This window comes from Anabas testudineus, chromosome 5, assembly GCF_900324465.2.
Source record: "Anabas testudineus chromosome 5, fAnaTes1.2, whole genome shotgun sequence".
NCBI classification, from domain to species: domain Eukaryota; kingdom Metazoa; phylum Chordata; class Actinopteri; order Anabantiformes; family Anabantidae; genus Anabas; species Anabas testudineus.
In genome coordinates, this window is record NC_046614.1 from 13,978,304 (window position 1) to 13,990,715 (window position 12,412).

The 12,412-nt window shown below is 37.7% G+C and overlaps 2 protein-coding genes across 4 annotated transcripts; both read left to right on the forward strand.

Annotated features, from left to right (window-relative positions):
* Positions 1–208: 208 nt before the first annotated feature.
* Positions 209–4,688, forward strand: abhd14a (abhydrolase domain containing 14A). Its single transcript, XM_026346718.1, has 5 exons — positions 209–555; positions 1,262–1,542; positions 1,795–1,910; positions 2,098–2,333; positions 3,179–4,688. The coding sequence occupies exons 2-5, from the start codon at positions 1,280–1,282 to the stop codon at positions 3,359–3,361; spliced, it is 798 nt and encodes a 265-aa protein (XP_026202503.1). The 5' UTR covers positions 209–555; positions 1,262–1,279; the 3' UTR covers positions 3,362–4,688.
* Positions 4,689–4,849: 161 nt separating this feature from the next.
* Positions 4,850–12,091, forward strand: LOC113155317 (aminoacylase-1). 3 transcript variants are annotated; one of them, XM_026349953.1, is made up of 15 exons: positions 4,850–4,914; positions 5,271–5,414; positions 6,516–6,580; positions 6,707–6,811; positions 6,906–7,000; positions 7,186–7,262; positions 8,219–8,308; positions 8,652–8,708; positions 8,805–8,878; positions 8,994–9,043; positions 9,575–9,719; positions 9,813–9,881; positions 9,971–10,050; positions 10,681–10,741; positions 10,840–12,091. In XM_026349953.1, the coding sequence occupies exons 2-15, from the start codon at positions 5,288–5,290 to the stop codon at positions 11,002–11,004; spliced, it is 1,260 nt and encodes a 419-aa protein (XP_026205738.1). In that variant the 5' UTR covers positions 4,850–4,914; positions 5,271–5,287; the 3' UTR covers positions 11,005–12,091. The 3 variants fall into 3 exon arrangements, with proteins under 3 accessions (XP_026205738.1, XP_026205739.1, XP_026205737.1); XM_026349954.1 differs by lacking the exon at positions 4,850–4,914 and adding an exon at positions 4,930–5,041; XM_026349952.1 differs by lacking the exon at positions 4,850–4,914 and adding an exon at positions 5,035–5,166.
* Positions 12,092–12,412: the final 321 nt, after the last annotated feature.

Genomic DNA, 12,412 nt, shown 5'->3' on the forward strand with positions numbered 1-12,412 from the left:
ATGGAGGAAAGTTTCCACTTGTTTATGATGTTTTATTTGTATGTCTTTATTGCAAAAGGACTATACAGGCTAATACTAAAGGATAAAAACATTTAATACACTGGCTTTATCCTGTGTAGCAGAAATATGCGTCTTCTGGCAACTTCAACAGGAAATCACGTTTGTAGCTCGGCCGTTGTTGTGTGCAACCCGTTATGTGTTCCGATAAGAAACAAACCGTGCTAGATTTAGCTAACACATAACAAACACATTCATTTAACGTTTAGTTTCCTTCGCATTTCCCGACTTTGTCATTTGACAGTTCATATCCAGTCTTCGGATACGACTTATCGGCAATTGAGACATTTAAAGTACGGATAGTTTTTCTGAAAATATATAGCTAGGTAGTATTCCTCCTCTCAGGCTCTATAGCTAAAGTTAGCTACTACCAGCATCGACCCGAAGCCTCCCAGCAACGTTTCCCATCACTGGCAACCAGCAATGCAGGAGACATGACAGTAAAGCAGACGGTCTCGTCCTTCTGTCAGTAAACGCGTATAATTATCTACTGTGTCGGTATGTTTTTCTCTGGTCCTAGCATCTTTATTACATATTGTCCCCCACAGCTTCCCATTGCACATATGTTTAGCTAGCTTAGTACTAGAGCGATGCATCTAGCTAAAGTTGGCTTTCTTGCATGTGTTGACTAAATTATATTCGTCATCTTATTTTTTTTCCTCTGTAATACTGCACATTTTTTCATTCTCCACTCTACAGAGGTTAAAGTTCCCTTACCTGACGACGTTCATTGGGATATTCTGGATTAACTCTGTAAACTGTTGAAACCTGATTAACATTTTTAACCTTATAACGTTATACTAAATATCTTATTTATTAGGTGAACACACAGAAAGGTCCAACTCAAGGTAGAACAGCTCAGCACAAAAGAAACAAAGGCCTACTTTTAAGGGTGTTGTTTTCTTTTTAGTAGTTTTGACTATCGTTTCATTTTTACTAATTCTAATTGGTGGTGTATATGATGGGATTACTCTATAGTGTTGAGTAACTTATAGTGATGGTATAATAGTAATGATGGTTAAAGTTATTAAATAAGAGACAGACTTTAGAAATATACATTTTCCTCTGCTAAACCATCACCATACTGTAATATAAGTTTAACAGATTGAATGACAGCCGTCTCACCTATACCTTTTGTCAAACCAAAGTAAATACTGTGTGATTATGATCTATTTTTCACTGCACTGTCTGCCACTTTTCCTAGATCATTCATCTTGACAAAATGAATTTCTTGCGTAACCGTCTTGTTGTTCTGGGCTTGGTGTTGTTGGCCACGATACTGCTCTACCTGCTGCTGCCATCCATTCGCCAGGGCAGCATGGAGCCATCTCTTGAAGCTCAAAGAGTGGGGCTGATGGCCACCCCTCCTCCTCCACTTCCAACTATCAACGTGTCTATTCGCACTGGACAGCTGCCTGGAGACCCTCCACTGTTTTTCAGAGAGGCTTTACCTGTTGATGGGGCTGGACGACAGATTTTACCTAGGTACCTAAAAGAAGGGACATATTTAGGACCTTGCCACTATTGCCTCGTTGGCACTGTTAATTTTAGACCAGTTATCTAAGAGAGAAAAAAAGGATGTTACCTTGATAATGTTTTCAATATTCAAGATGTTTAAGTACATACAAACACAATCAGCATGGTCAACTCTAAGATGCCATATTTGCCTGTTCTGTGCTTGCTTTCTTAATGTGTTGTTAAGAAGTAGTGGGAGAACAAAATGTTTTATTGGTGCAGGCTGCAAGTGGTTCTGCTGCATGGCCAAGCCTTCACATCCAAAACCTGGGTAGAACTGGGCACAATGGCTCTGCTGGCAACTAATGGATATCAGGCCTTAGCGATGGACCTGCCAGGTAAAATGAATGTGGTATTGCACATAATGAACTCTAATCTTAATAACTGAGTATTAATTTGATTCTTATAAGAATATTTTATAAAGAATGATGATAAAGATTAATACCAATATACCTACATTCATTTAAATTATTATTTTGTAACTGAATTTATTTATGTGCATGTCTTTTCTTTCACAAATTTTAGGCTATGGAAAATCTCCAGACTCAGAAGCTCTAAAGACTGACCAGAATCGAGTGGACCTACTTTCAAGGTTCATGGAGTCTTTGGGTGTCAGGGCAGCTGTGCTTTTGAGCCCCTCCATGAGTGGACATTACTCAGTCCCTTTTCTCATGAAAAACAGCGCTCAGTTACGTGGCTTCATCCCCATAGCACCAGTTGGGACTCGAAGTTACACTCCACAGCAATACCAAAATATTCAGGTGTGGGAAGATTTTTTTAATTAATATATTAAAATGGCACTTGCATAACATAACACACATTAGGGTGTGTTTTGTGAGTAAAAAGAATTCACTACTTGTCCTTTTTATTTAGGTATTTAACTATTAAATAGTATGTATGTAGTATGTTACTGTGTACATGCGACTGTGGTATGACCAGATTAACCCACTAGGTGGCCCAGAGACAGAAATCAGCTTTGAGCTCCTACTTTACTGCTGCACTTTCTGAATTTCTGTGCTGTGTTTGTAACATGTCATGTTCAAATATCCATAACATTCTCCTAATATTAGATAAACTAATAAAGGTTTTATCACTTCTTTTACAGGACACACAGTCCTGAGCTTATCATTACTATTTTCTAGTGGTGCATATTCCTAAAATAATTTGCCATTAATCAAATTAACACAAGACAATTTACACTCGTTGGGTTTCGGCTACGCCTTCTTGACTGTGTCCGTTTTTCAGATTCACAGTTCATAATTCTGTTATTACGAATAGGTGTGTCAAGTATGCAGCGACGTTAATGTAGTAAAGCTAGTTTTGCAATATGATTTTCACATTAAATGTCATTGTTTCCTACTAATTTATATGAATATTCACAATTTGTAAAAACACACTTTCTTACCTTCTTTAGGGAATGTTCTGTTAGGAAATATGTATACAATGCCAGAAACAATTCAGCAAGTTTTTAGAAGTAGTGAGAAAACACTGAAGTGTGTCTGTGTATTTTTACAAAGCTGTATAGTGATACAGGTCTGTGCATGTGTGAAAACATTTGATGTTGTGCAGTCTCCACCACTGACTTCTCACTTGTGTGCTTTTACAGATTCCCACTCTCATTGTGTTTGGAGCCCTGGACACAAATCTGGGTGCCCAGTCCCATAAGAACCTCATACAACTTCCTCATCACTCTGTGCTCAAGTTAGAGGGAGCTCGTCATGCTTGTTACATGGACAAACCCAGAGAATTTCACCAAGGATTGATTGACTTCCTCAGTAAACTCAAATGAGATGTGTAACATAGGAGGAGGAGTCAGAAAGGTGAAAAACAAAAGAGCAACAAAGGGGTAAAAAAGAAAGAGGATAACTTCCTCTAATGAGTGGTTTAGTGTGGTTACAGTTCTTCTAAAAAGTACTAAGTACTAAGCAACATTCATGTAATCATCACCTGCAGCAAAGATCATTGGCATGGGAGTAATGGAAAATGGCATGTTGTAGTGACAGTTAACAATATAGTATTTCACAAGGATTCATTTTAAAATTCTCCATAGTGTTACCCAAAAATACTAGACTAGTTCAGCTTAGTTTGTTCAAATATAGCTCCAGACTTACAGTTGTGTGTTTAGTTTCATGTGTTTCATGTTTCTTGTTGCATGTAAAAACGTGGAATGTGTTTGCTTCAGTGTTACCGTTTTTGTAGGTGACATGTATGTTACTGTAAATATGTAAATGTAGCAGGTGCCTGTGTTTAAACAACTTGTGTTTGCCTCACATTTCACAGATTTATATTAAGATCTGCTAACTATTCCAACTTCCGAGAAAACACATGCTTAACAAAAGCAAACAGCATTGATACAGTGTAATTTAAAAAATGTGTGAAATAATATGGATTATAAAAAATAGCTCTCATTTATTTGTATAATAATGATAAAGCTATATGTATTATATTTGCAACAAGTCAGGACAATCATGCAAAATTTAAAATAAGATATGTGCATAGCTTAAAATAAAACCTAAAACTGAGTTTTGTATGTTTTCAGTTGAAAAGGAAAATGTTATGTTGGGAACTGAAGATCTTTATGATGTATTTTGTACTTTTGTTTTTTGAAAGTTGTTCTTGTTTCTCTAAGCGACAAATCCTCTCAAAAAGGTTCAAAAATACTTTTGGTACTTAATGACTATTCTTTATTTGACTTTTAAGTAATATTTTGAAAGCAGGAGTAATGTGGGACTCCTGTATGGCCATACTTGTACTGGTAGTGAGAGAGTTTGACATTGAGCTATTGCTACTAAATTTAATAGATTTTCTGGTGAAGTGGCTGTTAAATAACTATGAGGTTAAGTAAGAGATAAAATTTTGTTTTCTTATAACTATTTTGACTTTTGTGTTTAGTGAATTGATAAACTAAAACTCTGTCAATATTATACTAAAACAGAGGGAGTTGAGAGATATCTTCAGTGTATCTTTATCAGGGGTTGTGAATAATATTTCATCTCTCAAAGTATTTCATTATGGAGACATGATTGATGCATTTTTCTTGACACCATTATACAGCTTTTATGATGATAGTGACCCTTTTGTATCTTGCTTTGTCAGGCCAAAAAAACATAGCTCAATCAAAGTTTTGTTGAAATAAAACATTGTTATGTTAATGTTGCACAAGAGCAGTTTGAAACTTTTATTCCACGAGTTTTAACCCAAGCACATTCACAACGCGGTTTAGTTTAGGTGAGCGGGCTTTTATTTTGAAGGGCAGGAACAGGCCCAACCAGCAGCAGCCAGACTAGACCGGGGGAAGCTGCTGGGTTGAATGAGCGGCTTGTTGACTGTACACTGCACAAGGTGAGTATTGAGCAATAAATCTAAAACGGTGTCACTGGCTATCATGTAATCCTGTTTACTCCTTACAGTCCGAGCTTGTTTACCAGCGCTATGACGCACGTCCCATAGACGGAGTTTTTAACCTCAGGTAAAGCGACAGGCGCTAGCAGATGTGTTCAGGCTGCAGAGTCGACAGCTAAAGCTAACGTGAAACTCACCTGACGCCTAACGGGATAAGAAGCGATCACATTAGAGCAGCTACATCTCTGCCGGGTGAAAGGCACAATGATGAGATACCGCTGACGTTATTGTGACGTGTTAGTTGACGCTTGACTGTGTTTTTTATTTTATTAATGACGTTATCTTTGATTCCTCAGAGTGGAAACATCCCACCATGCTGCCTGACAAAGATGGTCCAGGATCCGGAGGGGGACAGGTGTGTCCTGAGGGAGAGGACTCCTCTGTGACTCTGTTTAGAGAGTACCTCCGTCTCAGAACCGTCCACCCAAAGCCCGACTATGGTGAGATGCCTTTAGTTCAGTAGACTGGGTTCAGGAAGTGCCCTTTGGAAATGTCACAGCTGAATTTATCTTTGTGGGTGTAACTCATTTTATTATGGCACAAAATCAAAGTGGAATTATTTATAACTTTAATGAAGGCAAATTCAAAGAAATCTGAAGAAAATCTGCAAAATCTAAAAGTAATCGTTCTCGCTGCAAAACATATTCAACTTGATTAGGTCAGTTGTATTATATGTTATCATTCATCAAAGTCCAGTTCTTATCTGTGTGAGTTAGATATTAAGCTTGTGGTCTTGAAAACAAAGCCGAGCTGCTGAGCAAGCCTTTCACATCATGGTACAAACCTTGTTTACAACCCTCCCCTATAATAAAAACTGTGGCTCTGATCAACAGCAGAGGATTTTACTAAGTAGCAGCTGAGATGGCTTTGCCTGCAGGAAGACCAAGTGTCATTCATCAGAGGACATTTGTGTTAGTTCTGATTCAATTTTTAGGACAATAGACTGTGTTAGACACAAACAAGTTGAAGTCTGAAGTAATCTGACCAAAAAGATCAAACACAGTCCCTTTAATTACAGTTACAATATGAATTGTTTTTTTTTTTTGTGTTTTTTTTTATAATGCTCTGTAGGGAACAGACAAACTATAAATGAAGCCAATAGAGTAAATAATTTGTCCAATCAGACGAGTCATATGTTAATTTAATTCTAATAAGTTTTGTCAACTTATCCATCTTAACTGTGAAGTTTGCAAACAGGAATAGGGTGACATAAAATGACACACAACACACAATCATCAGATTTTCCATTTCTACTCTTTAGGAACTATGAGGAAAAACTTCTTTTTTTTTCCCCAGTTATCTTAAACATACATGGTCATGGATGTTTATGCCTGGTTCACACATTGACTTGGATTAGAGGCTGAAAAATAACCAGAGGCAGCTTTATTTTGTTTTCAGGTTTAGTGACTTTATCAAAGTCCACCAGTACCAGAGTAGCTAACAGCAGCAAAAGTTAAGAATATCTAGTTTTCTGACATTTTTTTTTTCTAAATAGTTAATAATTAAACACACTTGTCTGTTGTCTGTTTATTCATTTATAGATGCTGCTCTTCGTTTTCTGGACAGAATAGCAGAGGAGCTTGGCCTACCCATGAAAAAGATTGAGGTGTGTGTCGCTGACAGTTATTTAAACTATGTAGAAAATACGTACATGCTTTACCTGCAAAGTACCAAACAGGAAGGAGTAATACTTCCATATGTACCCCCTTGTTCTTCCCTTACCTCCCTTTAGGTTTGTCCAGGCAAAGTTGTGTCAATCATGACATGGGAGGGGACGAACCCAGCCTTGAAATCCATCTTACTGAATTCCCACACAGATGTTGTACCTGTCTTCCAGGTATGCATCTGTCTCTGTCAATGGTGTTGAAATCCTGTTATTACCTGTACAGACATGCAAAAAAAAATAGATTTGATATCAATCTCTTCTCCAGGAACAATGGAAATACGATGCTTTCAGTGCTTTCAAAGATGCAGAGGGCAACATTTATGCCCGGGGAACACAGGACATGAAATGTGTAACTATACAGTGGGTACAAACTGCCTTGATAACTTGTTTTATTGAACAGGATTTGTGCTCTAGTGTTGTAGTGATCTTCACTTGTAATTATATTATGAGAGAAACACCTGTTTTAACTCTCTCACCCAACCTGCATACTGTTTCATTTCCTATTTCTGTCACAACTCTGCTGTTTCTACTTCTGTTCTCTGTAGGTACATCCAGGCAGTCAGGAGACTGAAGGCAGAGGGACGGAAACTGATGCGCACTGTGCACTTAATGTTTATTCCTGGTAAGATTTCAGATTTTAGCCTTACTAGACCTCTTCCTAGGACAGCGTAGGTTTTCACAAGCTGTGTTTTGCTGACATCTTTCTTACTCTCTTTTTCACACTTGCTTAGATGCGCTCACATTATCCTTTCCTTCATTTAATTTGCTCGGCACAGCTTAGAAAAAAAGTGATGTTACTGTTCTGATATTTTATATAAGAGCCACGCTGCAGTGTGTAGTCTGGCGATGTGATAACTCATTGAACACAGTGATAAAACGGACTAGAATAATAAATCCTCCAAACACAGTGCGTCAGTGTTTGTGTTGGCTGACTAAGCACATCTGTTGAACAAAGGTGAACTCTGGCCTTTATGTCGGCTGGAGACATGGAAACACATGCTTGAATTCATCTGTTTTTAAAGGTTCAATAAAAGTGAAGGGGAAAAGAAGCAAATATTGATTAGGACTAAACAAACTAAAGGCCTTTATGAGCCAGTCTGTTGCCCCTACTTACATAGTGGCACGGTGGGAAAAACCACTAAAAATGTGGTGGGTAACAGGTATGAGAGTGAATCTCTGTCAGCCAAAAGGGAAACTTATTTTTTTATTTAATTTAATGATATGATCTGTAAGAATTTGTAAAAACTGTACAAAACCTCTTCTGCAGCTTCTACAGCCCGTTTTTAAATATGTTTTTATAGTCTGTATTGTTTACAGTGTTCCTGCTACAAATGGTATTTTGTTTATGCCTTAAAAAATGAATTCAATTCCCATGTCAAGAACCAGTTCTTTGCCTTTGGTACATGGGGTTTGGTCACTTTGCATTATTCCAAGCATACAGTATATCCACTCACCTGAATTACACACTTGTGTATTTTTTTTATTGTGCTTACCACATATGAGCACTTTGGCAAATGAAGATATAACATTGACCTATAAAATAAACGTATTTATATGTTCTATTGTTTGTGTTTTTAGATGAAGAAATCGGAGGTCACGAGGGAATGGAAACATTCGTGAATCATCCCGAGTTCAAAAAGTTGAACATTGGCTTTGCCCTCGATGAAGGTAAATAAATAATAAAGTTAAAAGTTAGTGAAACTGTGGTCAGTTATTGAGTTTAAACAGTGGCTCCAGAAAATGATCATTCTTGAGAAAGGAAGAGGATTTACCAGCAGGTAACCATGGCAACAATATCCGTGCTTTATGTTACACAACCAGTTAAACTAAGCTATTGGTGAGGATTTAAATGATCCATTTTTGTCTTCTTGTTAAGGTCTAATGACTAAATTTTAAAATATTATTGTACATCATGCCTCATTGTTTGTTTGTTTTTTAACTCAAAGGCAAATATGTGTTGATTTGCTCTGCAGTGTCTGTTTTTATAGTTCTCTTTAACTGTGTTCTCGAGGTTTGGCTAACCCCGGTGAGGCGTTCACTGTGTTTTATGGAGAAAGGAACCCATGGTGTGAGTAAACAATGGAAACAATGCAAGACATCCTCATATCTTATCAGATTCCACAGATTTCAGATTTCATGAAGCAGATTAACTTCCCTTTTTTAGGGATCACAGTTCACTGCCCAGGCAGTCCAGGTCACGGCTCTAGGTTTGTGGAGAACACAGCTGCTGAGAAGCTGGTAAGTGTCAGAGTCATGTTACAGTTAATAACTGTTTTTTTTTTTTTTTTTATCATTGAAGATAAATGATTTGTAGGGGATTACTGTGTCAGTTTCACTGTCTTTTTCTTTGCAGCGCCAGGTAATAAACTCATTCCTGAACTTCAGAGAAAAGGAAAAACACAGGTAATATGATATGAAGTGGCCGTCACTATGTCATTAGGAATTAGTTGGGGAGAATTTCAGTGAAGTTCCAGAAATAACTTAAAAACTCTTGTAGTAAAATGTTTATAACATCTGGGGCCTTGTCTTTTCTTGTTGTATCTTATCTTAAATAAAATTTACATGCTTCTTTTGAAAAAACTTACCTAGAAATTTGAAACTCAGTACAACTAATTAAACCGTATTAACACACTGCCTATATATTCCCTATAATTAGTGCTACATTACATCATCTCCACCACGCCATCAGTGACATCATAAAGAAATTATTGATGTTTAAAGAAGTAAAACATTTAGCCTGTGATTATTTTTTTAGATTATTATCAGGTAACCCATCAGCTAAAATCTGTTATTTGTGTCTCAGAGGCATAAATTAATAGGAGCAACAGCAGTGAATTGATAATTAGTGCTTGGGTACCAGTAACTTCAGATTGGGTGTACATTTAGTTTTTTTTACTGCAGTGGTTTCATTACTACCATATGTGTGAATTTCAGGTTAAACACCAGTGAATGTCTCACGCTTGGTGATGTCACCACTGTGAATATGACCATGGTGAAAGGAGGCGTGGCTTACAACGTCATTCCAGCTGAAATGGACGTCAGCTTTGACCTAAGAATACCACCTACAGTAAATTTACAGGTGTGTGGGCGTCTGTTTGTGAAGGTGTGTCTGCAGACTGATCTCCAGGTCTACATTAACTCTCCATTAATGTCTTACTTATTATCCTGCCAGGAGTTCGAAAAACAGATCAAACAGTGGTGTAAGGAAGCAGGAGATGATATCACATATGAATTTGCGCAGGTCTGTGTACTTAAACTTATAGCTCAGTTGTATTACTGCTGCTTGTGACTTCCTCCAGTTAACAGGGTGTAAACTGCCATCCTTTGCAGAAACACATGAACCAGAATATCACATCAACAGAGGAGAATGATCCTTGGTGGAGCACCTTCAGTGCAACCTGCAAGACAATGTGAGTGCACTGTACATACTAACACAAACTATTTGTGTCGCCACTTTTTCCTTTTCATGTTAGAACAAATATCAACACTGTGAGATGCTAAAAAAGATGACAACCAGTATATATTATTCAGCACAGGTGAAAATTCTTCAGTATGTGCTTGCGTGTTTAACCTTACAGAGTAATTTTCCTGTCTGTCCAACAGAAACTGTGTTTACAGTAGATGAAAAATTCAGTGTTCAGATTTCTCAAGAACACTGTGTCTGCTGTATAAGTGGATCATGAAGAAAAATCTTTGCTTAGACAACCCTTTTAATATATTCACTCCATGAGTCTTCACACCTAAGCTGCAAATGTTCTCACAGCTCCCACAATCCATTTCTCTAGTTTAGAAAGAACTGCTTTGTCTATCCTGACTGCAGTTACTGAGGAAAAGCTGATTTTGATCCTTTTTCTTCCACTGCTTTCTACTGGATTTATGTCCGTCTGTGCTGACATCTGACATAGGTTGTAGCAGGTTTAGTAAATGTTTGAGTAATCCAGATAGTAACAGCTGACACAGCCGTAAAGCTACTACAGATTAGAATCAGGACTGGCCTTTTATTGTCTAAACTGAATCTAATGTCAATGTGTCTGCTGTAGGAACATGACCCTGGAAAAGGAGATATTTCCCGCTGCCACAGATAGCCGCTTTATCCGAGCGGTGAGTACTGGAGGGGTCAACAGAAGGGACAATAAGTACTTTATTTAATGTTCATCTACTTATCATGACATGTTGGATATTTATGTTAATGACTCTAGGTGGGTATCCCTGCTATTGGCTTTTCCCCAATGAACCGGACACCAATCCTGCTGCATGATCACAACGAGTATCTGAATGAGCAAATCTTCCTGAAAGGCATCAGCGTGTACAAGAGGCTCATCCCAGCTCTTGCCAACGTTCCTCCTCTTCCTGATGAGGCTTAGACAAGCTCGCACTGTTAATCCTCTCTAAAACACATTTCTTATTTCCTATTTAACTTGAAAATGTTGCAGAGATTACCAAAGAATAATAACATATATATCATTAAGCCAAACCGAATACTTAGCCTTTGGTATATTGATTTTTTTTTTTTCCTCTGGATTTTTTTTTCTAAGAATAAAGATTCTCAGGATAAGCTTTGCATTACTTAATAATATTTTTTTTAACATGTCAACATTGGTGATTGAGTTTGGCTGTGTGTGCATTATGCATATTACATACATTTCATCTATTATGTAAACTACGTTTTCCATTAGTATGGGAAAAAACTACTTTCTGAAATGTATTGCTACTTACACTTAAATTTAGCTTGATTTTAAAATGATTATTCCATAGAGAGAAATTCATTTAATAAACTAGAATTGAATAAATACTCTGCACTTGCTCATTGCTTTTATATTGTCTTGTACACTAGTTAATGATGTGACTGATGCCACACTGACATGCAATTAAAAAGACCTCTGAAGGAGAAGCAGGATTAGAGCTGTGTTATGGAGGAAGATTTCCTGCGGCAAAGGCATTTAACCTCCAACCAACCATCTGTTTCAAGGACAGGCAATAAAACTTACCCTAATTATGTCAATAAAAATGTCCAAACATCAGTTAAAGCACCAAATCTATCAATGCAGCCTTCAGTTTATCACAAAATGCACCCCATCACATTAAGTCCTGTGTTCTGATGTATCCAGCCTACACGCCACTGCTTTCATCATTATGTTGTCAATCTCTCAGCTGTACACCGGATGTTAGCATGCACAGATTCTGTGATGGTGAAGGTACATGGACATTATAGCTGTAGGCATTAGCATTAATGTGGCTCAAAGCACTGGTAGGCCTAATCACTGTTTCACTGAGCTGCTGCCACGGCTGTGGCTTCAACCAGTTTGGCCAAAACTGCGTCCTTTACAACAAATCTCCCTAAGAGGTTATTTACATATATTCAAATTCAACATATCTTCAAATTGTAAAAATAAAATTTGTTAACAAGAATGCTGTGAAATGAAAGTGCAATAAAGGAAATGAGAAAAAAAATCTTTTGGTTTGTAATGCTGTTTACATGAGGTAAAGGTCGGTCTCATCTACAGCTCAGCTCCCTTTGGAGATGTCGTCCAATTAACAGTGTATGGCTCTCCGAGGGGGACTGGCAGGAAGACTGTGCAGTTAGTAATTAGCCTTTTCTCTCCCCAGGACATGACAGCAGTATTAGCACATGGGGCCGTCATGGAGACGACTAAAAGCTGAACCCACATCCTTCCTCCCAGAGGGGGCAGGAATAGGTGCAGTCATCCAGCTGTCGAGTATCTAAATGCCTGGCTGCAGAAAACAGATAGCTGGTGTTCAACAGTTTGTCAA

Excerpts from the sequence above, each read along its gene's own strand:
- abhd14a (XM_026346718.1), top strand. The coding sequence starts at position 1,280 with ATGAATTTCTTGCGTAACCGTCTTGTTGTTCTGGGCTTGGTGTTGTTG. Across the intron at positions 1,911-2,097 it reads CTTAGCGATGGACCTGCCAG|GCTATGGAAAATCTCCAGAC; the intron begins GTAAAATGAATG and ends CACAAATTTTAG. Across the intron at positions 2,334-3,178 it reads AGCAATACCAAAATATTCAG|ATTCCCACTCTCATTGTGTT; the intron begins GTGTGGGAAGAT and ends GTGCTTTTACAG.
- LOC113155317 (XM_026349953.1), top strand. The coding sequence starts at position 5,288 with ATGCTGCCTGACAAAGATGGTCCAGGATCCGGAGGGGGACAGGTGTGT. Across the intron at positions 7,001-7,185 it reads ATGAAATGTGTAACTATACA|GTACATCCAGGCAGTCAGGA; the intron begins GTGGGTACAAAC and ends TGTTCTCTGTAG. Across the intron at positions 8,709-8,804 it reads TGGAGAAAGGAACCCATGGT|GGATCACAGTTCACTGCCCA; the intron begins GTGAGTAAACAA and ends TCCCTTTTTTAG.